The sequence below is a fragment of the Pezoporus flaviventris genome, unplaced genomic scaffold, assembly GCF_033815535.1.
Source record: "Pezoporus flaviventris isolate CSIRO_AGI_PZ_B2104156 unplaced genomic scaffold, CSIRO_AGI_Pfla_v1 ptg000036l, whole genome shotgun sequence".
NCBI lineage: Eukaryota > Metazoa > Chordata > Aves > Psittaciformes > Psittacidae > Pezoporus > Pezoporus flaviventris.
The window spans coordinates 8,633,190-8,658,020 of record NW_026892584.1 but is presented as its reverse complement, the minus strand read 5'-3'; the positions used below and the strand labels follow the sequence as shown (position 1 = coordinate 8,658,020).

Here is a 24,831-nt window from a genome sequence, read left to right as displayed (position 1 = left end):
AATGTATCTATGTGCTCGTTGGACTGGATGTGTGCTTGTTTCCTCGCATTGAAAAGGGAACAGTATTTAGCAAAAGTGGTGTTGGTGTCCTTGTTGGACCCCAATATTATCTTGTTCCTGAAAAACTTGATGAGGCAATTTGAATGTTAGAAGAATGGGAGGACATGGTTGCAAGTTCTGCTCCATCCTATGTTTGTTTGGACCCTGGCCATCAGGAAACATTTTGTCTATCTCAGAGATGAAACATTTTCTCTTCAATAGTAATAGTATGAGCAAGATGTGTAAATAATCTGTGGCAAGGGACAACTTTATTACAGAAAGGAAAGTCTTCCCAACTTTTCCTTTCTTTTATGAAATTTTAAAAAGAGATGTCTACAAAAGATGTGCTGGGGATAATTTGCATGTTTTGTATTGACCTACATAAATCTTAGTTGAACATAAAAGTAATAAGTAATAAATAAGTTGTTTCACTCTGTTTCTGTACTCTTTGTGTATTATCAACCTTTGATTTTTATTTTGTCAGTTCATCTGTTTAATGCTGCAAATATTTTTTTCTCACCTCCAAAAGTATTCATAAAAATAAGGCTGAGAATATTTGAAAGAGTACTGTATGTCATTTTCTTGCTTCTGCTGAGCTGTGTGTCTAGAAAATGGAAATACAAGCTTCTACCTACTCCAGAGGAACAGAAATAAATTATAATGCAAGCTCTTTCAAAAGAAATTACATATCCTGGAGTAGGCAACCTCACAGATCAGTATGACATTTGGTTACATAGCTTGAGCTTTATTTCAAAAGATGGTCTCTATACAGACCTTTGCTTTGGTATCTAACTGGTAATTTTACCTAATGTGTCCAATTTGGATGAGAAGTTATGTGATTGACCTGAATGACTTATGTCACAGGGAGGGAAGTGGTGGAAGGGCAGTTTGAAGCAAAGGGTACAGAAAACCTTGTGGAGAAAGAAAATAAAGATTGCTACATACTCCTGCAACTAACACTCACTTTTAAGAATATGTTTTTGCAGAATCAGGAAGGAAATAGTGATATGAACATAAAAGTAATACCTTTAAAATTATTTTGGAAGAGCAACATCAAGTCAATTGTACGAATAAATGGCCATCACACTATAATTACTTAGACACTGTTTCTGCTTACAGGCAGTTTTAACATGAAATATGGTGGTTAGTGTTCATACTTATTCTGTGAAATCGGTAAATATTAAGACAAGGGTTTCATAGGTTGTGAAGCAAAGAAGTTATTCCATGTTGTGGAGCAACTGCCACACTGAAAATAAAAACGAACAGCTTTGATTGCAAATCTGTTGATACAATTTAGAAGTGGAGACACTGCTCTTTAAACCAACACCTAAGAGCTTCCTAGAGCTGGTTAGCTACATTCTGCTTACCTTTCTAGTGTTGACATTGGATTAAAGGGAGTTTATACTGCCTTTTTTACAGTACTTGCTGTAATTGTGTTTACAGTGGAGATGGAAATGTCTGAGAGACAGACTGGCCTATAAAAGAGATCAAGACAACAACAATTCTTATGGATTTTATTTTATTTGATTATGTTGTCGTGTCTTCTGGCCTCACTCCCATATCCTTCCATCTTCTATACCCTTCACCAATAAAAATGTAATGCATGATGTAAAAGCTTTAATCAGCCTATCTAAAAGCACTCTGCAATTGTTCCTTGTTTCACAAAACCACGGTTGGATAACGACCATTTTTCAGGCTGATGAACTGAAGCCAAATCAAACTGTTTTGCCTAAACAAGCAGTGTCTGTTGTAGAAACATTATCAAACTCTTTCTGTGAGCCTCAGGCTGCTGATACATAATTCCATCTGAGAAGTGGTGCAGGCTCATTTGCCTCCTTGCCATGGGAATGGAAGGCCTTTTCATCCTTTTTGTTTGTCCTTTTCTGGCACTTCTGAGCTTTTCCTAAAAACTTCTTGTACAAAGGGACATGTGGAGCCCTGGCAAATCCTCCTGAAGAGTTTTCATTCCCCAGCCTACCCAACAAATCACAGTCTCTATGTTGAGTGGAATTGCTGTACTTGCAGAGATGGAAACAAATACTACTTTCCATGTTATTTTTAAATTATTACTACTTTTTGAGGTTTTAAGCAATTTTGCCATCTGAAGTGACTGCACAAAACTATTTTTTAGATATTCAAACATCACCTTAAGGCTTTACCATCTGGTGAAGGCAGAACTTCACAGTAATGACTGCATAGAGGCCCTCATAGGACTCAAAGTTTGGGCAAGAATTGACGTCTTGCATGAAAATACTCTGACTTTTGTAACACTAAGGGACAGTAATAGACTACAATCAAGTTATTTCATAATTTACTGCATGGTAGGGTAGTTTTGTAAGACTGTTAATCTGTATTCAGGTTTAGATCTCATAAAGACCACTTGGGTTTAGAATAATTCTGGCTTTTGTGACCTAAACCTTGTGGATTTTCCAGATTTCAAAGATTTTTAGTATGTGATAGGAGATGAGCATTTTAGGTCATAATCTAAAAGCTAGGTTAGAGTTGAACTTGTTTGTAATAATATGAGATGAAGAAGGACAGGATGACCTTACTAACAGTATGAAAAAATAGTTAGAGGACCTAGCTTTTCATTAATTTGGTATTTTAATACATAGTCTCTCACAGGTCAAGGATTCAGCCTGGTACCTTCAAGGGATGCCAAAACATTGCAGGTGGATTTGTCCATTGGTTTTAGTGGGATGAATCAAAGACAATTTTGTTCTTTTTAGGCTATGTGTTCAGTGAAACCAGAGGAAAATTTCCATTGATTTAAATACAAAACCATGGTCATGCTTAATGCTACTGTGAATTCTTGGCTTGGATGATGAATTTCTGCTCTTCCAAAAGACTGTGCATTACTCTAATGGAAGTAATATTTGCAGGTGACATATTTGCAGGTTTTTGGTTTTTTTTTTTAATTTTTTTTAAAGGCTTGGGATTTACTAAAAATGAGATAGCTATTTTTTTTCCCATTAGGAAGTTTCAAAGAGTCACTAGACCACTCTATACTTTCACTACATGCATGCATAAACTTAAATACTTGCTGCAATGTGGCAAATCAAGTATGGTGTCATGGTCATTAGCCAATGACGCTATACTGAAGTGCCATTCTTTTATCAGTATCCTTTTCCATATCCTTCAGCTACTCTTGATTGTATTTTACAAGCAAAGGACCATTACTATATAAACATTTATATTTGGAAAATAAGTAATTTTTTAATCCTGTGTCTGCAAATGCTTCAATACTGCCTGAGCTCTGCCCTTCAGTAGGATGAGTGTTGTATTTCTATGTGGCCTGATGTGTCACTGCTTCATTGCAGAAGAATGACTGTGGATACCAAGAAGGTTTGCTGACAGGTGATTTCTGACACCTTAGAAGATAAGAAGTCACGTTCCCAGCATGCTCTGCATCCCACACTTGGGCACATAAGCTTTGTCCTAACAGAGTTCCTGATACATTTGGTAGAATTATTCTGATGGATGAGGAGGACCTACAAAAACAGGGTTCATAATGGGGCCAGAACTGTGCGGTGTGCAGATTAGCTGTCCTCCTCCTTGGATTTTCTTCCTGAGCAGTACATACATGAACACACGCTACTTTTTTTATCCTCCCACTCACACAAGCTCTGTGTCAAGTTAAGTGACATGTATTAATGCTGTTGGATTCTTTCTGCTTAGAGCTGACTATTCCAATTCCATGTGAAAAGTTTTGTCATTCTCTGCCTTTGGATGTCTGATTAAGCATGACTTGCTATGATTGGGATTTTAAATACCAGAAGTCTTCCCAATTACCTCATTATCTTTACCCAAGGAATGACTGCCATTTCCAGGTACGCATCCTGTTGCCCACAGTTTCTCCCTCAGGATTTTCTGGCATCATTCTTCCATTAATAGCCCTTACCAAAGCAAACCATGAACTGACAACTATCCCACAGTACCTCCTGAGTATATTGCAGCATTGATGCAGTTTCTGCATGTGTTTTCTAAGAAACTCTTCCACTTCATTTTAGGAACGTTCAGAAGCTTCATTTTATTTAAGGTGTTCAAATGATAGAAATTGTGCATATCACAGGGCACATATCCTATAAAAAAAATCACTTCTTATAATTTCTTCCCTGATCATATAAACCATCTGTGAAAGGAAGTTACATGAAAAAATAATTTAAAAGTTATCACAAAGTATTTACAGCAAAACAAGTAATGACAAATTTTTCTGGTTTTGAGTTCCGTGTTCTAATAGCTCTTCTGGGCATAGTTGATTTGGAAAAAATGGGGCTATATATGAAAAATCAGTTATGAATTTCAAATGTATGCCCTGTCATGCAAGTTTGTAGAGAATGTTGCCTAGATTGTTTGGGACATACCTAAGTTTCTGTGCCAAGACCTGTTGTAGTATTTTGGCTTTTAATGCCTGAGTTCCCATGTACTGAAACACATTCTGGGTTCTAAAAAATTGACTCAAGAAAAGATTTTGCTTGTACTTGAAACTGTCAGCAGCATTTTCTGATTGTAGAGCAGAATTTTCTTCTTATGTTTGAGCCTTAAATAGGTAACTCATACATATAGTCAGCTGAAATGACTATCAGTTTTGAGAGCCCTTTGTAGACCTTACAAATGCTGAAAACACATGCAAGCTGTTTCATAACAGTGAAACAAAAAACATAGCCGTGGCCTATTTTTCCCTTTCACATGTTACTAACACCGATATCCTCTTTCATCCTGAAAGAAATCCACAAGGAAATATTAATAGCAACCTACTGTTTAATAAACATCTGCAGATGTAAGCAAGAGCCATTTAAACTTGAATAAACACTCAGAACAAGAAGAGTAATAATAAAGTTCAAACTTACCAAGAAAAAGCATTGAGGGACTGATCTAGGAAATTATATTGGATTCTGAAGGTATATTTTTGAGGAAGTAACACAATTTTTTTTGCTTTCTTTAGGAGTAAAAAAGAAACTGTCTCCCTCTGCTGGTTTTCAGAGAAAAAAAAAAGTTTATAAGGAATAAAAAACTATAGCTGAAATTTTGATACAAATTACCAAATTTCCAGAATTAGCTCTTAAAACTTGATGCCTTTAAATAATAGGAGTAACCTTAAAGACATTAGAACTACCTGTCTTGATAAACCAAGGATTGGTAGATTTTCATAGTATTTATTCTGCTTAAGCTAATGGTTTCTCAGTATATTTAACATGATTTCTTTATATATACATAAGATAAGTTTAAACTGTTTGGCCTTTAATTCAAGCATCACTGAATCTTGTAGCTATCCTGAAGAGGAGCCTAATATTGAAGTTGTAAATTTAGATGCATAATTTTCCCTTCCTGCATAGTCTGATTTAGTGTACTTTATAATTAAAATTAAGGCTTTTTCTTTCAAATATGAGTTTCTAAGCTGCTCCGTAAATGTAAGTCACAGGCCATAAGGCTTTTGAAGACCACACACACAAGAATAGCCACAGCGGTTACAACAACTGCATGGGGTTTCTCTGGATTGCGCTGGGGCGGTGGTGCTGAGGTGAGCTGCTCCGAGATGCTCACACCTGGCCAAAATGCAGCGTTGCCCACTCCACTGAGCTGTTAGTCCCTGCCATGCTGTTCCCACAGATGACTCCACAAGGCAGCTAGACACCCGCATGTGGTCTGTGCCAGGGACAGTGTATCAGCAGGATGGGGGTGAACCTTATGTTGCAGTCCCCACCCTGATGAACAAATGTTCGGGAATTTCCATGGAACAGATGTGCTGCAGAGTAAGTACTATGTTCTGGTACACATCATGGTAGCTGCAAAGAGGGTTTTGTCCTTGGTATGATGTGCTCCATCTTCCTATTGTCAGAGGAAACAGTTGTCTTAATAATCCCTGTGCTTAAACTAACAATTTCCCATTCACAAAAAGGATACTCTAACAATAGGCATCAAGTTTATTCCTTCCAATTAGTTAAAGGCAAGTAGCAATTCCAATAGTTAAATTAAATTAAGGTATACATCTGTTAAATTTGGATGGCTTACATAATGTATTTTAGGCTGAGAAGAAAATTTTGGATTTAAAGTGATCTTTTTCTTTTTTCCTTTTTTTTTTTTTTTTTTGTAGGCTTGTTTGGGTTGTTTTACTTCCCGCATTATCTTCACCAAAACACATTTGTTATGCTTTGTTACATGTAGCCATCCTTTTCATCTATGTATATACATCATGCTTCCTTGTATCCTAAGTATTGTTTTAAAACGCATCTGCCAGCTGCAGTTTGTCATATTCCCAGTTAATACCAGTGTTAGTATAGCTAGTTACACAAGTTGATTTGATTTTTGCAGATGTTGTGTGGGAAGTCTTTTGTGAAGTTTGAGTATTGGGATAGGGAGCACAGCACTTTCTTTCTTCAAATATTTGACCAGGTTCTCTGATGTTTATTTTTCCTATAGTATGCTATTTGAATTTTAACAAAAATGTTCCTTAATAAGATTGCATGGATTTTTACTGCTTGTCTATCTGCAACACACTTTTTTTTTTTTTTTTTTTTAACAAGATAGAACTTTACCAGATGTCTCCTGAAAGCATTTGGTCAGTGTATCACAGACAACCTATGTAGTAGCAAGGCAGTGAGACTGCTGAGACACACACCTTGTGCTTTGTATTTACATGGGCATATTAGTAACTTCCTGTGTAAGAAATACTTTAAAACTGATGTCATGTTTTCATGTGGGAATGTGTAACTCATAATTATCCATTCACAAGCAAGTCTGCAGGCTATATCATTGTTCCCTTCATTGAGTCAGCTATCCAAGGGATAGTTTCATTTTACCTAGAAGCTGGACTTTTAATGTCAAGCAGTTCTCCCTCTGGAAGCAGAACTATTTTGCCTGCCCAGCTGGCAAAATGGAGAATGCTACATGGCATCTGATATATAAGTGCTGTTTCTAAAACTGGTTGGTACTGCTTCTGGAGTGTGACAATTGGTATACATGTCATGTGAATGTACCTGAAAAACAATGAAAGCAGAGGCAAAAGCACTGATGTTGCAGCTGCTTTTCAGCACTGGGGTGAAAGCAAAGGAAGGAATACAATATTCAGTGTGATAAAAGCAAAGTGGTAGGTAGCTTGTAACGTGAAGTACCTTTAGAATATTTTGCAAAACTGACATACTGCTTAAAAAGATAGGCTTAAATCATTAAAATAAATGCAGAATAGCAGGAATATTTTCTGACAATAAGGAAATAATTCCTAAGGGAAGGCACAGAAGGTTCTTATCATTATTGTGGTACTGGTAGGCAGGCTTGAAAATAGTCTGAAGTTCTGCAGCAGTATGTCGAATGAACCAAATCATCTTTCCTATCTCAAATTTTATGATTCATATTTGAACTGGTCATGCTGTCATATATTATGTAACATAATGGAGATTGATCCTTCAGAGTCAGAAAGTCATGATCTTGTTGAAATTGTTGGATGTTGTAGCTGCCTTTTATTTAGGCTAAGCAGATTAATGCTCCTTTGGTTAGTGATGGATGAAACATAGACAAATGGTTGTCCCAGGACTAAATCCTGTGGCCAGGGAGTCAGAGGCATAATCCAGAGCACTTTAATGTGAATTGTGTACAAGAGAGGAAGTGGCACAAATACCTAGGAATTATTTTGCACAAGGAGGTGCTGGTTCATTAGGAACCCAGTAAGAAAGGCACTCCACCTCTGCAAGATATCATTTAAACTGCCAGCACTATGAAGATATGAGAGGATAGCATAGATAATGTCCCCCTGTAGATGCTAGGAAACCTCAGCTGTATGTCATTGAGCAGACACAGCACACTCTGAAGACCTCATCTGTATAACAGGTTTCCCATGTCAGTCATTATAGGATTTTCTTACAAGACTATTCTGTCCATCATTTCTACTGCCAAACAGAAAGAGTGCTCACATAGGAACCTCTTGCTACACTTCTAGATAAAGGCCAGGATGTGAAGGTGGTGTAATCTGTGGAACCAGATGGGAGCAGCCTGCAGGCTCCTGTTACAATGGGACGCAATGTTTATCCTTCAGCCAAGAGACATGCAGGGTACAAGAAGAGTCTGAAGGCCATCGGAAGCCTGTGTGTACAGCGCAGCACAGCACAGGCCTACATGTAGTTGTTACGTGGGTTGCTAACTCCTCCACATACAGTGCTGTCCTGCCAGGATCACTACAGGAGCCCAACAGAAGGGGTAGCCAGCAGATTTGGCTGCCAGGACAAAAAAAAAATCTGAAGGGCAATCCAAAAAGAGGGTGCATTTGGACAGTCTGGAAAGAAATGTGGACCTTGAGAACAAAATATACGTCTTCTACTGATGCACTATCCTGTGTTCAAAACTGAAGCAGAATTGACTTATTGTCAATACTGCAGTGGCCTTAGAAAGGATTGATTTCTCCTCTTATAACTGACAGCCTGAAAAAAATCTTGATGTCTTGGATCACAAGGGTAGTAAGAACTCTGGTAACTTCTTAAATCTGTATAGTTAAAGAATCACACCTGTGATAGTTCCACAGGAACAGGTTTTGTGTCAGCCTTCTGTCTCCATTTTGCTCTCACTGAAGTCACCTGCAAGGGCTTTCATTGACCTGAATGGGGCTAGGTCAAGATTTATCTCATAGAAAATTCTTAGATGCTAAAATGGTGGGGGTTCTACACAATCACACAGAAAATGTTACTGCCAGCAATGTATTCATGAGTTGTTTTTATTATTTCATTTATATTGCTGCTAAACTGGCACTTTTTCACGTGTTTTCTATGCTTCATTAAGCATTTTGTATTCTGTGAACTCTGGTATGCTACAAATGCTGAATAAAACACCACTAGACATAAACTGAATTCTTTGATTATTTTAAGTAGTATTCCATGAATGGATGGAATATTAACTTATTCTCTCTGGAACTCGTTTGCATGTACATTCAAGATGGTATTGTTACTTTTAAATGCCCATTACAACTTTTAATTTGATCTTATGAAGGGCCTATTGTCTAAACTTTGTATAAAATCCCACAAGCAATACTGAGCATACTCAAAGCATTTTTTTTTTTGTAGCTATTGTGAAGGTTAAACCAAAATATTGTCTTTTTGAAGATGGTATGTCAGGAGTTGACAATAGGAATCTTCTGGGGCTGGTGAAGTCGGTTTTGAAGTTAAATTAAGCAAAATTCTGTTCAGCGGAACACGTTGTTCCAAACCACTGGAGTCGTCAACTGGCAAGTGATTGAAGTATTTCCTTCTGGAACCGAACCCCATGTTCTCCGGGACACCCCCGTTTCCCAGGCGTCGCTTCTCGGCCTCTTCCCCAGTGCCTTTCCGCTCTGGCAGGCAGGGGCAGCACCCTTCCTCCGCGGCCGGCGCTGGCGGGGAAGTTCATTGTGTCCGCAGCTCTGCCCCAGCCTCCCAGACGGACATTTTTGGTGCGTTGTGCAAGTTTCCAGTCATGCCGAGCATTCTTACGGAGATGGGGCGATAAGGGGAGGAAATGACGGAGAGTCACCTCAGGGCCACCCAGCCCGCGCCGTCGTGGCCAACGGGGCCCGGCCGACACAGCAGCGACTGTTACAGCAGGGCAGCGCGGCCGTTCCTGGCCCGATTCCTCGGCGGGGGTGCGGGGGGGATGTACCGGGGTTGCCGACCAAGCTGTGCAACATACTCCACTAGCTTCAGAAAACCGACAACAGGCACGGGTGGAGCAGCTCCCGCCACACGCCCGGGGCAGGGTCCGGCGCCGCGCCCCATCCCGCCCCGCCCCTCTCCTCGGGGCTGCGTCCCGCCCCGCGGCCGCGCCACGGGCCGGAAGTGAGCACACGGCGGCGGAGGTGGTTGAGGGGCGGGCGGGGGTGGTCTGCACGGTGGCGCGCTGTCGGTGGCGGGAGGCAGGCAGGAAGCACGAAGGGAAATGCCCGTTCCCGCGGGGCGGCGGCGCTGCGAGGTAGGCGCGGGGAGCCTCCGCCGCTGGTCGCCGGGATGGGGCTCTGCTCCCGCCTCCCCGGTCCTGTCCTTCTCTACCGGTGCCCGCTTCCCCCCCCCCCCCCCCCCCGCCTCGGTTCGCTCTTCTCCCTCAGGGGTCGTCGCAACGCGACTCTGCCTCCGGGTGCTGCCCGCGGCTGGCCCGGCCTCGGCGCGGCTCTGGGCCCAGCCGGTGTCCCCCACGCTGCTGGGCCGGCACCTGCGAGCGCCGGGGCCTGGGGCTCGTTTGGCGGCGGGTGGGCAGGGGCCGGTGTTAGCGCTATCCACACAGCCTATCCCCGCCGCTTCGTCCCATTGCGGGCTCCGGTGAGGTGGTGGCGGCGCTGCCCGCTTCTGGTAGTTCATCGACTGCCCGCTGTATTTGGGGCGGTGAGTCCCGGACGTCCTGAGGAGCTGCTCCGGTTCGTAGCACTCCGACTATCAGACATGCTTTCTGTACCCGAGGGTGAAGTCTCCGAGGTTGGCCAGTACTTGTTACCTGGTGCTGAGCAGGAGGCGCTTTGGGAAGGTTTTCGGGAGCCTGAGTGCGCGCCTTGCAGCGGAGGGACCTTGGCTGTCTCTGCATTGACCCGCCAGGTTTACATTTCCTTTTTTTTCTATTTCTTGCTGGCTTTTTGAGTGGTTTAGGTAACTATGGGTCAGTGCGTTACAGTGGTTCCAGAGAAGCTGGCTGTTGACAAAGCTGATCCTTCAACAGCTCTGCATCTTCCTCTGGGAGCTTTTCAGATTTTAGTAGTACAAGGAAGCTGACTTACTGTTCCTAACGTGATCGAGTTTACTATTCTGCGTCAGTGCAGTAAAATAAAGATATACCTGCATCTTTGTTAGCACAAGTAACCTCCCACTAACAGCTATAATGTTCTTGGGGAAAGAGAGTATGGTAGTAAGATGCACTCAAAGAACAGGAAAACTCTGACGCCTTTCCCTGTCATTGTGTTATTACAAACGTGGTCCTAGAGCATAGACAAACTGATTTGGGATAGGGGAGAGATGCAGAAGTTTAAAATTACAGCTTTGCCTATTTAATGCAAATCTGTTTGAGAAGGGAACTGAAAGCTTAAGAAAACGTGTGATGGTTGTAAAACATGTTGTGCAATACCTACTTAGAATACAAACTGCGTACAAGAGTGGTGATGATGGATGATTTATGAAGAATCAAAGGGGAAGCAGAAGTAAGGCAGGGGTAATGAAATCCGGCAGACAAAAGTATTTTGTTAGTTGGTTTTGTTAGCTTTCAAAGCAGTTGTGTCCCTCATTCCCCCAAGACTAAGAGCAGGCCTGGAAAAAACTTACGCATCTGTGAGGAAGAGAAGTTGTTTAAATTTGGCTTACCGCATTTGGGGGATGAGGGGAGGAGTGACTATAATGCCCACTAGCTTTCAGTTGAAAAAAAAAAAACAAAAAAAAACAAAAAAACCCAAACACAAAAAGTTGAAGCAAAATTAGTAATAATAAATAGACGGTGAAAGGAAGTTGCATAAAAGATAACAGCAGTGGGAGAAAGCACAGGGAGAAGTAACAAATATTTGAAGTTAAATGGCCTTTTGTTGAGGGGGGAGAGCTACAAACCAAACAAGTAATAAATTATTTAGGCCCACCTTCTTAAATGTTGTGTTGTATTTGAACAATTTTTTACATAAAGATGCTTGTTGGTAAAAAATACATAGATTCAAGAAAGACTTAAAATTTTGATTGATTTAATAAAATAGATTTTTCCTGTTTAAGTACAGTACAGTACTAATCCTGATTTACATATTTGAGGTTCCTCTTTCATTCAGGAGTATTATTGTCATCATTAAGAACTCGAAGGTTTGTCAGTATAGATTATCAGTGCATATAAATTGATGACTTAGTTATTTTTATCATTTTTGAGTAATTCTCTACATAGCAACAAAGGAAATTGAATGCCTTAAGTAGAAAGTGATTCATCTAAAAATGTCAAGTAAAAAAAAATCTTTTCTGAATTTATGTTCCTCTGTTTGTTTCTTCTCAAACTCAGTTAACTTGAAACTGCTGATGTTTCTTATCCAGTGCTGCTATTATATCTGTGATCTAGGTGAAGAAACTTAAATTCAAACATTGCTTGTAAAATAAAAATGCTGAGATGATGTTTTGGTTTTTGTTTTGCTGTTGTTTCAGGCTTTCATGTGCTGCCAAAACCAGAGCAGTATGGGGTTTTCCAGAGAAATGAATGCTAGGGCTGAATTTTATTAGAACAGGATTGTGCATTGTGTATATGTAGTCATGAACAATCTTAAGGCAATCATATGGAAGCTTTAAAAATTGCAGTAAACATTGATAAGTAGGACACTATTAGCATAAGTGTCACAACTAGAATTCATAACATGCAGTATGTGTTTTAAGGTCAGCCTTAATGATGTTCAAATAATGATCTTCTGTTTTTTTTTATTTTTGAAGTACTGCCTTCTCGTGTCTGCAGCTGGTGCAGAAATTACTGTGGTGTTTACTTACTTATTTTTAGAATAGTACAACAAACTTAAAAATGAGGGAGTATGGCACAATGTAACTTGTTTGCTTTGTGGAAGTGTAACTGTAAACATACTCTTCTATTTTAAGTAGAAGATGTGGATGTGTAATTACTTAACAGAACCAGAGTTCAGCTTTTATCAGTGGTCAGTAACATCCGTCATCAAATACAGCATTCATCCCGCCCCTTTATATATGAGAAGATTGCCGTGATGTCAGTTCTTGCGGAAGAATGCAGGAGTTGTTTCCAGGCTGGACAAGTAAGCAAAGGAGGAAATATTTCAAAGTATGCCAGTAATGATAAACTTCATCTAGATAAGATTTAGAATATTTTTCCTCAAAGATCACATAAAAAAAAAGTTATGAGAAACATTACTGTGATCTATACGTTAGAAATGCATCATGAAGTTATTTACTTAGGGTAAGTTTTGTTTGTTACAAATGGTGGTCACTTCAGAGTACTTTCATTGAAGAAACTGAAGTAGAGAAAGGTGTGTTGGTGTATTACATGTAACATGTAATTTTCGGGGGTGGCATTACAGTTATAAGCAAAACATAGCTTACAAAAAGCCAACCATAAGTGGAAACTTGCAGCATGTAGTGTTACGAGGACCTCATGGTATTTGCGTTGAAGAGTATGCCACTAGTTCAGATCTTTCTCTTCAGAGGCTGGTTACTGCATGCTGACCTAGGAGAAATAATTTGGTCCATATGGATTTTGTAGCGTGCAGGTTTCAATATTATAGTTGATGTTAGTAGTTACAGGAGAACACATGGAGAATGGGTCATTGGTAGCTGATAAGGTAGTCTATTTAGATTGTAGTCACAGCAGAAAAGCAGAGGGTGGTGAGTTACAAGGTTTACATGAGTTCAGCATGCAGCTGGACAAATTCCTGGAGGGAAAAAAAATCCATCATGGTCTTTAACATTAGAGAAGTTACCTCAGGATTCAGGAAGTACTTGAGTGGCAAATTAGTGGAGACTAGAAGAGTATTTTGAGGAAGTGCCATTACATGCTTGCCTTGGTTTAGCTTTTTTCCATTTATGTTTCTGAAGCCACCCTCAGAGGCAAGTTAAGAATGTGATGGAACCTTTGGTCTGACTGAGTCAGCCATCCTGTTCAGTTCTCTACCAGTGCAGTATTTAAAAAAAAAAAAAAAAACCAAAACAACAAAGTAATCACTGATTCAATAGGTCCAATGAACGTTTAGTATTTTCTGATATATAAAGGAAAAAGGTACATGTAAGTAGTAAGTTGTCCTGTCAATCAACAATTCTGCATAATAGTTTATTAAATACTAGGTTTGTGAATAAGCATCTGCTGATTCTAACTGAAACTGTGCAAGTTTCCTATCTGAGGGGAAACTTGTATGCTGAAACAAGTGGTAGAAATAATTTGGCTACTGCAGCAGAATTGCATTTGGTTAGACTGGTAGGTTGATACTAATACAGTGATACAGAGTTAAATCTGGGATAGAGCTGTGGTGACATGGTTTTCTCTCCCTTTGCCTCTAGTGGTTTTGATTTATGTTTTGTTGAAGGTATATACTGTGCACTGTTGCACAGGGAGTAGAACAGGATCTTTGTGGGGGAGGGTTGTTTTCATCTCCCTGTGTTAATAGCACTGTACATTGCATCATGAACTTCCTGCATTCTGTTGCATTTTGAACGCTTTGTGATGTTAGGAGGATATTTGCAGGGCTTATTTCAGGCATGGAACTTGAGAAAACTTGGGGTTCTACCATGGTTTTCTGTTTATTTTGTAGAATGCTATAAAACTATATGGAAGGTGCTTGGGCATCTCTATTTGCGTAATTAAAGTAGATGGCACAAATGTTTCTTTGCTCTTTTCCCTGTTCTCTCCATGCTTTAGATGCTGTCTATATTTTCTTTTTTTTAATTGAACTGAATATGTAGTTTAAAATGTTGTCTACCTTCTGCTTAGTACTACTATTGGGATTAGTGGAAGTAGTAGTATAGATAGATGCTCCAGGTAATCTGTCATGCTCTACTGTGATCAGGCCTGTGCTATGTGAATGACTGAAACATCTGCAGTGTTGCTGTCTGCTTAAAGCCCTGAGCACCCATGTCACCTTCTCATAGCTGACCCTGCTTTGAGCAGGTAGTGGAACTAGAGCCCCCCCCCCCCCCCCAAGGCCCCTTCCAGTCTTAATTTTTCCGTGAAAGTGATATTCCAGAGTAAAATTATTTTGCAAATCATGGATTACTATGCAAATTACTCAGCTGGGGAATCAAAATATTTGGGGCAATGGCATTACTTAAAAAGAAAACAAAACAAAAAACAAAACAAAACAACAAAAATACCCCACCAACAAAAAACCCCAACCAAACTCAAACCCTAAACCAGTACCTAATGTTGATTCTGTGTGGAACGTTTTGTATTGTGTGGGTGTTTTGAAGTACCCTTTGAAAAGAGGATTGGGGGCAAAAAGTGTGACTCCTGGAGAAAAACACAACTTTAGAGGTTGCTCAAAAGCAAGAGAACTAGTAAAAGTTTTTAAAAGCAAACTTTTGCAACAGAAGGAGTCGTAAAGGTCTTTTCCAACCCAGTTGATTCTATGATTCTAGAGTATGAAAGCATTATCCTTAAGTAGAAACATTGCAACAGAACTAAAATTCTTAGCCTTTGTCAAACAATGCTGGAAATAGGTTTGGCTGTAAGGCATGGAAAAGAAAACTATCTTGGCCAAGTGCATCAGAGTGAAACAGCCTGGGATGCCATCAGCTTTATTATTGCTTTTTCTAGTATCTTCATCCAGAAAATACTGGGCAGGAACAGAATTGTGGATATGCTGTTAGAGAGCTGAGAACAAAATGGGGAGAAATAGAGATGCAAAAGTTGGTGAGTAGTTTTACATCTGATGAAACTGCTGTCAAGTTTCTTGTTGATTTGGCTGATTGGCTTTAGGGACTTCTTGTCATGATTCAAGCATTTATAAGGATTATCCTGATAATAAATCCATGTTGTCTGGTAACATAAAAACCTCATTCTACTGCTTTCTTGTGGGTTCTTGGCAACGTTGGGTTGCTTGTTTTCATGAAACTTACAGAATTTCCTTATCTTTAAGACTCCTGTCTCTTCAGCAAACTTAAATGAAATCATGATTGGATGCAAAATTTGGGAAGGAGGAGCGTGACAGTACAAATATGCTGAAGAAGCTTGCAAACATACTGTACCAAATAGTTTTGTATCCACACCTACTGGTGGAGTGGCTTGCAGAGGCTAATGATGCAAACCCTGATTCAAGGAGGGAAGAGTACTTGATGGCAATGGAAAACATGATCTGTAGGTAACTGTAGCTGCCTACACAAAGATTTGGAACATCAGGACAGATGCTTCCACCCTTTATCTTGGCACACTGAGCAAAAAAATTAAAGATTCTACACTTACAAGGTATGCCATATCTAATAACAGTCTTTTGCACACTGTTCTGGATGAAAAAATAGTTAAGAGTTGATAAATGGTTTCAGACGTACTGAAACAGCTGAGACTGGATTTTTCATGGAATTTGTTGCCTATATTGAAAGACCTTGAAGCATTCCTGAATGCTTCCTGTTCTAGTACTGGGAGCAGCCTGTTCTTACCTAGCTGTCAAGTTCAGAAGTTTTATGATCAAAATTTACTTTTTAGATGTAAATGAAATTTCAAAATCGAAGTTGAGATGCAGTTCCTATTCTTGATACAGCTGCTTAAGTATTTACTAGATGAATGATTTGAGCAAAACAGAAATGAGTGCTGGTTCTTAATTGTGCCCAATTAAGAATTGCACCTGTACTTCAGCTAATGAACTTGGCTTTGAATATTCTGTAGGTATGACACAAAATGAAATAATTTGATGTGTGGGTTAACTTTGTTAATCTCACCTGTAAGGGAGCACTTTCTAATTTTGCTGAAGTGACTGGATTAAAGAACCTACTGAGTTTTTAGTGGAAAGATAGTATAATAGAACTGTATACCTAAACCACTAGTCTTTCAGGACTACTTATGTGCATGTTTTTGAAAAACTTCCAATTTAAACCTAACAGTATATTAAAAAAAAAATGGACTTACTCATTACATGACTTCTTGAAGTATCTGTTCAGTTGTTTCGCAGATTGCTACAATCTGAATGCATTTGGCAGAGAGGGTTTTTGAACATCAGAGTTTTTGCGTTTTTCTTGCTGAGTTTTCCTGCTGTAGCAAATGTCTTGCTATGAATTCCTTTCCAGACAATTAGTACTTTCCATGGTGTATTACTGTTGTCTTATTTTGCGAAGTTTTTCCCTGGTATCCTACAAAACTGCTACTGTCTCTGGTATGCCGGCAGGATTTTTTAGTTACTAAGTTACTATTATTCAGTGTTATGCAAACACCTCAAATACCCTCAAATATTTATTTGTTTATTTATTAATGGCAAAATAACCATGAAGTTATTGTGAAAATTACACTTGCTTTGAGGCAGCTCTGGCTACTATATGTCAGGGCTTTACTTTGTAAGGAATGCAGGAAATGGTCTGACTTGTTATGATTGCTTCTGTATTTAGTGCTTGGGCTCTAGAGAATTTATGTGCACTGATTTGTGATAACTAGAAAGTATTTCTTAAGAATGAATTACCAAATAGTATGTTCTGTGCTTGTTTAGCTCTAGAACAAATTATAAATAGAATGTTGAAAGTCTTGGGTTTGTTTTTTGTTTGGGTTTTTTTTAGTAGAAAATTATTGTGTGACTCCTCTTAAGTAGAGAAGAATGTCAAAGTATATGTGAGCAGATGGTGAGATTACTTCTGCTTAAGGTAACGGGATTTATCTCTAATAAAGTCATCCCTTATTCATTAAGATAGAAAACTGATTTAGATTCTGGGAGTCATTGTCCTGGTAGAGGCATAATATCCTGTATTGATTCTCCTGAAGTTTTTTACCAAAACCCTGTAAATTTCTTATTAGAAATAAATTTCTTCATGGTTCAATTTGCTAAATTAGTGCATATGTAAATATACTTAATTTTTATGTAAGCCTCTGCAAGTGAAAATCTGGTTTGACATTAATGTCCATTCCATATAAAGGGTTTAATCTGAAAGAGATGGTCAGGCATCTATTCTTTTTCTTTGTTCTTGATATTAATAAAGTTTTGTTGCTGCATTTTTAAAGAACATTTTATTCTTTTGAAATAATGAATAATGCTGAAATAAAATTACTTGGCAATACACAGGTACTTGACTGAGCAAATTGTCTTTAGACTCTAATCGTATTTATTCAAAATTCCCACCAAGGAAGCATTGCTTTTAGGGAAACTGCTAGACTGGAGCCAGAGAAGGTCTGCAGGCTGATGTCTGACCGCATCTGGTCAAATACTTCAAGAAAATATTGCTTAAAGGTAACTAAGTCTCACTGCAAGAGGCAGATTATTTTTTGTCAAGGCAGTAGATAAATCAGGTGGTTGATATTTTTAGACCTGTTTTTAAATGAAGCAGGCAGTGTTGGTGAGTTACTGCTAGGGAAGCGTAAATATGCTGGATTTATACAAAGTATGAATGTGTCAATTTAATCTCAAATTTAGGGAAGAAGTGTGTTTGCATTCTTTAAGTGTTCGGAGAGTCCTGAGTTGTGCTCTTGAAGGTGAACTGATTGACAGCTGAAAACTGATTATTACTTAAAATAGTATGTAGCAGTTGAGATAAAAACAATCCTGACTCTCTGAGGATTGTTTCTAGGTCTTCCAATGAACTCCAGTTGTGAGAAACTTCTGGTGAATTCCTAAGGTATGGTCAGAAATGGTTCTTCAGGTATATGGTTTTCTTGTTTCTGGGATTTGCATTGAAACATTTTCTTCCAAATGTTGGAGAGGAGTTCCCTGCTGATAGATGGTTCAAATGGAGTTTGCCTTTCTCTTTGTAAATGTTGGAGAAGTTTAAATTCTGCTCAGCCTTTGAACTTAAGATGGCTACAAAGGCAGAAGTTCAAAGTGAAGCTAAACTTGTGTGAAAATGTTAACTGTGAGGCAGTGTAGTTAGCATTTAAAAGAAGATCTGTCTTTGTTTTAGTCATGATTATGCCTAGCGAGCTTTTCTTATGTTTTATCACATGAATTTACTGCTTAAAACCAGCATGTAGGATAAAGTTTTGCTAAAACTATTGCAATTTTTTTCAGAATTTATTAGTTTTTAACTTCAAACTGTTTGAAAACCGCAGACTGTTTACCAAATTTAACAGATTTATACACTGGTTTGGTTTTAGACCTTTCCTAAGGACATGACTTAACTACAGTGATCAAATTGAGTGTGTGAGACTGTCTTGCAAAAATAAAAATAAAATTCAACTTTTCAGATAACTGCTGATAATATTCTGCTGTCTTGAATACTAGAAGTCACTGGATTTGTCAGTGCAAGTGTGCAGTCAGACACTGACAAAAATGCCACACAAATGTGAAACTGTAAAATAAGCAGTTCTTGAGTGATTGGGATTGTCTCTATGTTACAAATGGAAGTGCTGCAGTAGCTGTGCACCATGTTTGGGTGTTAAGGAATGTACCTTTATCTGCAGTTGTGACTGTGGAACAGTGACTTACTGTGAGTAGGAGACTGCTTGGCGAGTATGGAGATCAAAGCTGTCAATTTCAGCAGAAAAATAAGGCTTCCTGCTTTTTTAAGAAGCCAGAGCTGCTGTTTGAAGGCCATGTAATCTTGAAATTTTTTCTTCAAAAAGAATCACTTGCTGCTGTAATTATCAAGCAGTACCAGAATGCATTGGTAATTTTCAGAGTTGTAGCTCAGACAGTTCTGAGTAATCTCAGAAAATATGATCCTATTTAAGTTTTTTGAATAAAATGCAGGAAAAAATCCTGCTATTTAGAATTGTTAGGCAATCTAACAATTTCACAGGCAGTCTGTGAAAACTGCACTTACTCTATGCTTCTGCTGCTTCTTAGAAAAGCCAAGTAGCAATTATTGAGAGGACTTCTTAAGTCAGGGTGTTCTTGCATCTGAAAATTTGACATAGTAATTTTAACTAGCTGTAAGTTAATAAGGAGATTAAAGCCTACTTGGATATCTAGGCAGTCTGAGCAGTTGGTGTAAAGTATATCGGGCTTCTCATTAGGATGTTATCTGTGGCTGGTAAGCTTAGACCATCTACAAAATCCTCAGTACATCTTTAGGAGAAGATTGAGAATGACTGTCCTGCTATCAGGAGGATGACAAGTAACAACGCCACTGAAGGCCACAACTGTGCTGTAAATGGGATGAGGGTAATGCATTGTCTACAAAAGAGCTCAGCAAAAAAGTTTGGGGTTTGGGTTTTAGTGGTTTTTTTTTTTTCTGGTTTGTTTTTGTTTTTTATTCTGTTTTTTATTTTTTTAAATAAGTTCTCTGGTCAGGTTCAACAGCTGTGCAAGTAAGCAGTAGGTAGGACAGGACTTCTTCCTAATGGAAATAGTTGTGGCTTTAGTGAATGTCAAACTCTGCAGCTTAATATTTTGTATTGAAAAAGGTCTGGTGTCTCCTCTTTTCTGTAGACGTCATCCATGTTGAATATAATTATCTCACAGAATGGATACATACTAGTAATGCATCCTTAAGCTCCTCCTTAAGGCTTTATTCCCCAGGACTTTAGTTGAATGGTTTTCAGGGTTTTATAACTTGATTAGTCTGTCACTCTTTCAGTCTTTCTGAAGACACCCTCTTTCATTTAAATTTTATCTGGTACCTCTAACATCAGTTCTGGTTTAATCTTGCTTTATAAAGGGTTTCACCTGAATTTATATTTTCAGACTTAGCTGAAATGTGTAGAACCTTTTATAGTCTGTCCTTCACAGTATAAGCCACTGAAGTGGATAAAACAAAAGCTTGGCCAGAGTCTTAAGGAATTTAAAGAATGGGTTAGAAATCTGTTAGAAATCTTGCTGTCTCTGGTGAGTCCACAGAAATACAGTTGGTTCATTTAAAGCATGTATCTCTGGTCTCATTCAAGTGGGTGGATGGGGGATGGAACTAGAAAATAAACCCCTGCTAATGGGTGTGAATAGTAATAAAGACAGACTTTTGAGTTATCTACATTATTTGCTGCAGAGAACTCTTGTAGACTGCTGCATTACTTAAACCTATGACGATTTACATCTAAAGGGCTCATCTAGTTCAGTGAAACTGTTTTTTAATGAGGATTGCTGTTTATGTAACTCTCCTAGCAGAAACTCATTATTCATGATTTTTATCTTGCTGCTTGGTATGCATACTAGCTGTTGCTGGAAGACATCTTATCTCCCGGACTCAGCTATAACCTGACTGTGTGTGAAAACTGTAGAATAAAGTAGAAATAATACTGAAAAATAACATAGCTCTTGTGGAAATCTCTTGTAAGATTATTTTAATAAAAGGCATAGATATAGGGAGTTATATAATAGTATACTGAACACAAGACTGGAATTAGAGAATGCAAGATGTCATTTTGTTGGTGGTGTTCTTTAGTAAAAGTTACCTGTCAGTTTCTTCCCTTACCTAGTAGTGAATGACACTTCCTTTACCTGGCTCTTAAAGGGATTACTTAATGCGCAGCTGTACTTAAATTGCTTATTTTGCTTCTCCAAGAAATATAATTTCATAAGCATTATTTCTCTTAGGAGGGTAAAGTACAATCAAGTGTTCCAAAAGGAAGGGAGGTCATGCAGCATCACTATGACCATCATAATCATGGTACAGCAGTTTGATAGGTCTACTGGTTTTGTGATATATTGAAGTAATCTGGAAGTCCTCTCAATAATGTACTTTATCAATGCTTTAGAAAGATTTCTGCTTCTGAGATTGAACCTAGCTAGGTGTGCAGAATTGCTCAGATTTGAAGACAGGTATCTGACTAGCTTTTCTGTGTCTCCTGTTTAGTGGTACAAAAAGAAAACAAGTGTTTACCTACTGGTAAGTAGTAGTAAGAAAAAGAAATGGGTCTTGCATAGTTTAAAGACTGTGAAATTAATTTTGTGGCTTCTCCTTTTAAGTCTGACACATTATCCCTCCCTCCAGAAAACAGTTGGTCTCTAAAATTTTCTGTCCTGAATTTCCGAAGGACATGTGCAACCTTGTCAGTTGGTGATGTATGACTTACAGTTTTCCACATCTGACTTTTTTGCTTTTCTAATGTTTTATTTCCTTTCCAGATCTGCTAGATCTATTCCGAAGCCAAGGGTCGACAACCAGTACAAGGGAAGTGTTCTTCTGTAAATGGACATCTGCTCTTGCAGTATGGCCCAGATATCCAGTAGCAATGGATTTAAACAGCGCTCATCCCCACCTTTGGCAGCCTCAAGGTCAAAAGATGTGGACAAAGAGGAGGCATTGCAGATGGAAGCTGAGGCGTTAGCTAAGATGCAGAAAGAAAGAGGTGTAACTGGTAACAGACAAACTTTTCATTCCTTAAGCAGCACCAAACAAAAAGCACAGACTCATAACAAACAGGACCATGATCTCATGGTGTTTCCAGAGTCTGATGCCAAGGGCATGGAAGATAAACTTAGTACCATAGACATAGAAAAACTTACTCATGCTGAACTAGAGAAACTGCTGCTGGATGACAGCTTTGAATCTTGTAAAGTACCTGTGTTACCAGTAAGTCCTATTTTGAGCCCATCTGTGTCTTCGCAATTTTATCTTGGGCCTACAGGTCAGAGAAGACAGTGGATGCCTGGGATACCAGCACCTGTGACATGCACTTTACCTCCTATTTACCCCTCAGCTTCTTACACAAAACAAACTGGTGTATTTCATAATGGATTCCATCCAAGTATGTCCTCCTGTCACTCTAGAGAGCCTGTTTACGTTGGTCTTCCAAGACAGTCGCAATACATTTCATACCCATTGGCAGCTACTACACCTTTCCATCCACAGGGAAGCCTACCTATATATCCTCCAGTACTTACACCAGAAATGGCACAAGTATTTGACAAAATTGCAAGCACATCAGAATTCTTGAAAAATGGCAAGTCAGGCACAGACCTAGAAATGACTGCTATAAATTCTGCAGTTTCTAACCTACCAGCCTCGGAAAACTGTGGGGACGTGAGTAAATTTGACTGGTTAGATTTGGATCCCCTAAGTAAACCAAAAGTGGATGGTGTGGAGAATTTAAATAAGGCAGAGAATGATGGAGATAAGGCTTCAAGTATGGCTGCTGAAGATCCATGGGATGCCGTGCTCTTAGAAGAAAAGCTGTTAGTTACTTGTCATCTGGAACGAAAAGTTAATGGTAAATCTGCTGGAGCAACAGTTACAAGGAGCCAGTCCTTAAATGTGCGAACAACTCAGCTTGCAAAGTTTCAGGGCCAAACATCACAGGTATGTAAATCAGCATTTTTAAATTCCAGTGTAGTAGTAAAGAATAATCATAGTATTTAAAGACACTTCAAGGTTTGGATTTGTTTGTTAAATACTGCTTGGCTTGAGCAGTGTCCAGATAAAATGGTGTTACTGGCATATGCATGTAGTAGTGATATTCAGAAAATTGTATGTTGGTACCGAATGGAATCTCAGAATACCTCTGGCCTTGTGTAATCTTTCCACAGGTACTGAGGAAATTGCTGTTTTTCAGTACTCCACAAAAAGAAAAGGAAATAATCTTTAGAACAATTAAATATTTTAATCATATTAATAAACATTTAAAGCAATGAGCAGCTCATATGATACTACGAAATAGGTGGCAAGTTAGACACTGAAAGCTTTATCTTGAGCAGCCTTTATCTCAGATTTTGGAAAAAAAAAATTTGCCTTGCATTTGAGCCTGTCAGCTTTTATTAAGAAAACAACAAAAAAAACCCCAACAGTTAGAATAGAAAGGTGGCATAGTCAAAATTTTTCTGCTTTCTCAGCATCATTTGCAGTATTTCACAGAACCACTATAATTCTCTTTTGTATTAAGAAAACTTTCCTTCTGTGTAGAAATGTAGAGAGATCATAGTCTAATCTTTTGGTTATACTGTCCTTGAAGGTGGGATGCCTGTTGGGTCAGAAACCCTGTACTTCTGTTCTGGAAGATGGAAAGCTGTCTTTGTGGTTGGGCACAAAGGCAAAAGGGTACCTTCTCTGGGGCAGAACAAAAGGGGGATTTTTTTTCTGGGATCAGGATCACTTCCATCAAACTTTCAATACAAAAATATCAACAGAGGCTTTAGTTATGAGACTCATCTTTTGGAAACTGAGTATATGCAGTTTGTATCAAGGCTAAACTGTACAGCAGATGATCAATAGCAGTCTCACCTAGCTAATTATCCCTCCATAGGTGCTTCCACACTACAGTCCAGTAAGTGACTGTAGGTTATTTAACTTTTCCTATGTTGTTAAATTCTTTCTATGATAATTGCATCATAGAAGAAGACATTATTTTTAAAATATTAGTCACCTCACTAGAAAGTGATTATGAATACTTTCGTAATTTTATTTATTGGTAGAAAGAGTACAAAGACTGAAGAAGTCTTCAGTGGAAAAGTCACCATCCTGGCAAGGGTGATAGTAGCAGAAAAAAACTGTACTTGTAGAAATTGGTTGGGGGGGAGGGGTAAGTAAAAGATTTGTTTGCCTCTAAGACTTTGGACTATGTATTTTGAATTTTAGCTGTTGTATTCATAGGTGTTTTTAACAGACTTAAAACATGCCATTCAAAAAACCCAACTGTTATCAGTCAAGGATAGTTTCTAAACTGCTACTTTATTCTCCCCTCCCCCCCAAAAAAGTGGGGGAGGGTTTTTTCCTTTATTCTCAGAAAAAGGAATATTTACTAGACTTTGGCTTAAAGGGCTGTCTTAAATTTCCATTGAAGTGAATTTTTTGGCCCTTCATTTGAAGGTTTTCCTGTTTTTTCTGGGCTAGTTGACAGTATTCTGGCAAAAGCTTAATAGAAGGAGAGTGGAGAAGGTCCAAAACCAACCATTTACCTCTGTTTCTAAAGGACTGCATTTTTAACATACATGTGTGAAGATCTTGAGTCTAACTTAATTGTATTTCTTTTCCACTTACTGTTGAGCTCTGATATATGAACTCAAGTTATTTCCTAGTATTTGGAAAGGCATATAAATTTGGGCTTTACAGCAGTTTTCTTCTTCAGTTTGTTGTGTTATGTAGTGATGTGTTTGTCAGTTTTCCAGTGCTGGTTACTTGGTCATTACAGGTAAGGGCATCCTGCTTGATACACCCTTATTGCATTTGCTTTATTCACAATGGCATACCATCCTGTAGTCAGTTAAGAGATCTGATTTTCTTAAGCCATCATCTTTTCAAACAGTTTCTTAGTTTATAGCAAATTTCTGCAGTGAATGCCCAATTGAACGTTCAAGACTTAGTTTCCGCTTCTGTTTCTCGGTCTGTG

General features: G+C 38.7%; 1 protein-coding gene across 3 annotated transcripts in view; it reads left to right on the top strand.

Moving 5' to 3' along the window:
• The first annotated feature begins 9,833 nt into the window (after positions 1-9,833).
• PIK3C2A (phosphatidylinositol-4-phosphate 3-kinase catalytic subunit type 2 alpha) overlaps positions 9,834-24,831 on the top strand; it is a 52,861-nt gene continuing 37,863 nt past the window's right edge. For all 3 annotated transcript variants that reach the window (XM_061464258.1, XM_061464259.1, XM_061464257.1), the window contains exons 1-2: positions 9,834-9,966; positions 21,635-22,808. In XM_061464258.1, the coding sequence (XP_061320242.1) occupies positions 21,699-22,808 (1,110 nt within the window). In that variant the 5' untranslated portion in view covers positions 9,834-9,966; positions 21,635-21,698. The remainder of the gene's footprint in view (positions 9,967-21,634; positions 22,809-24,831) is intronic.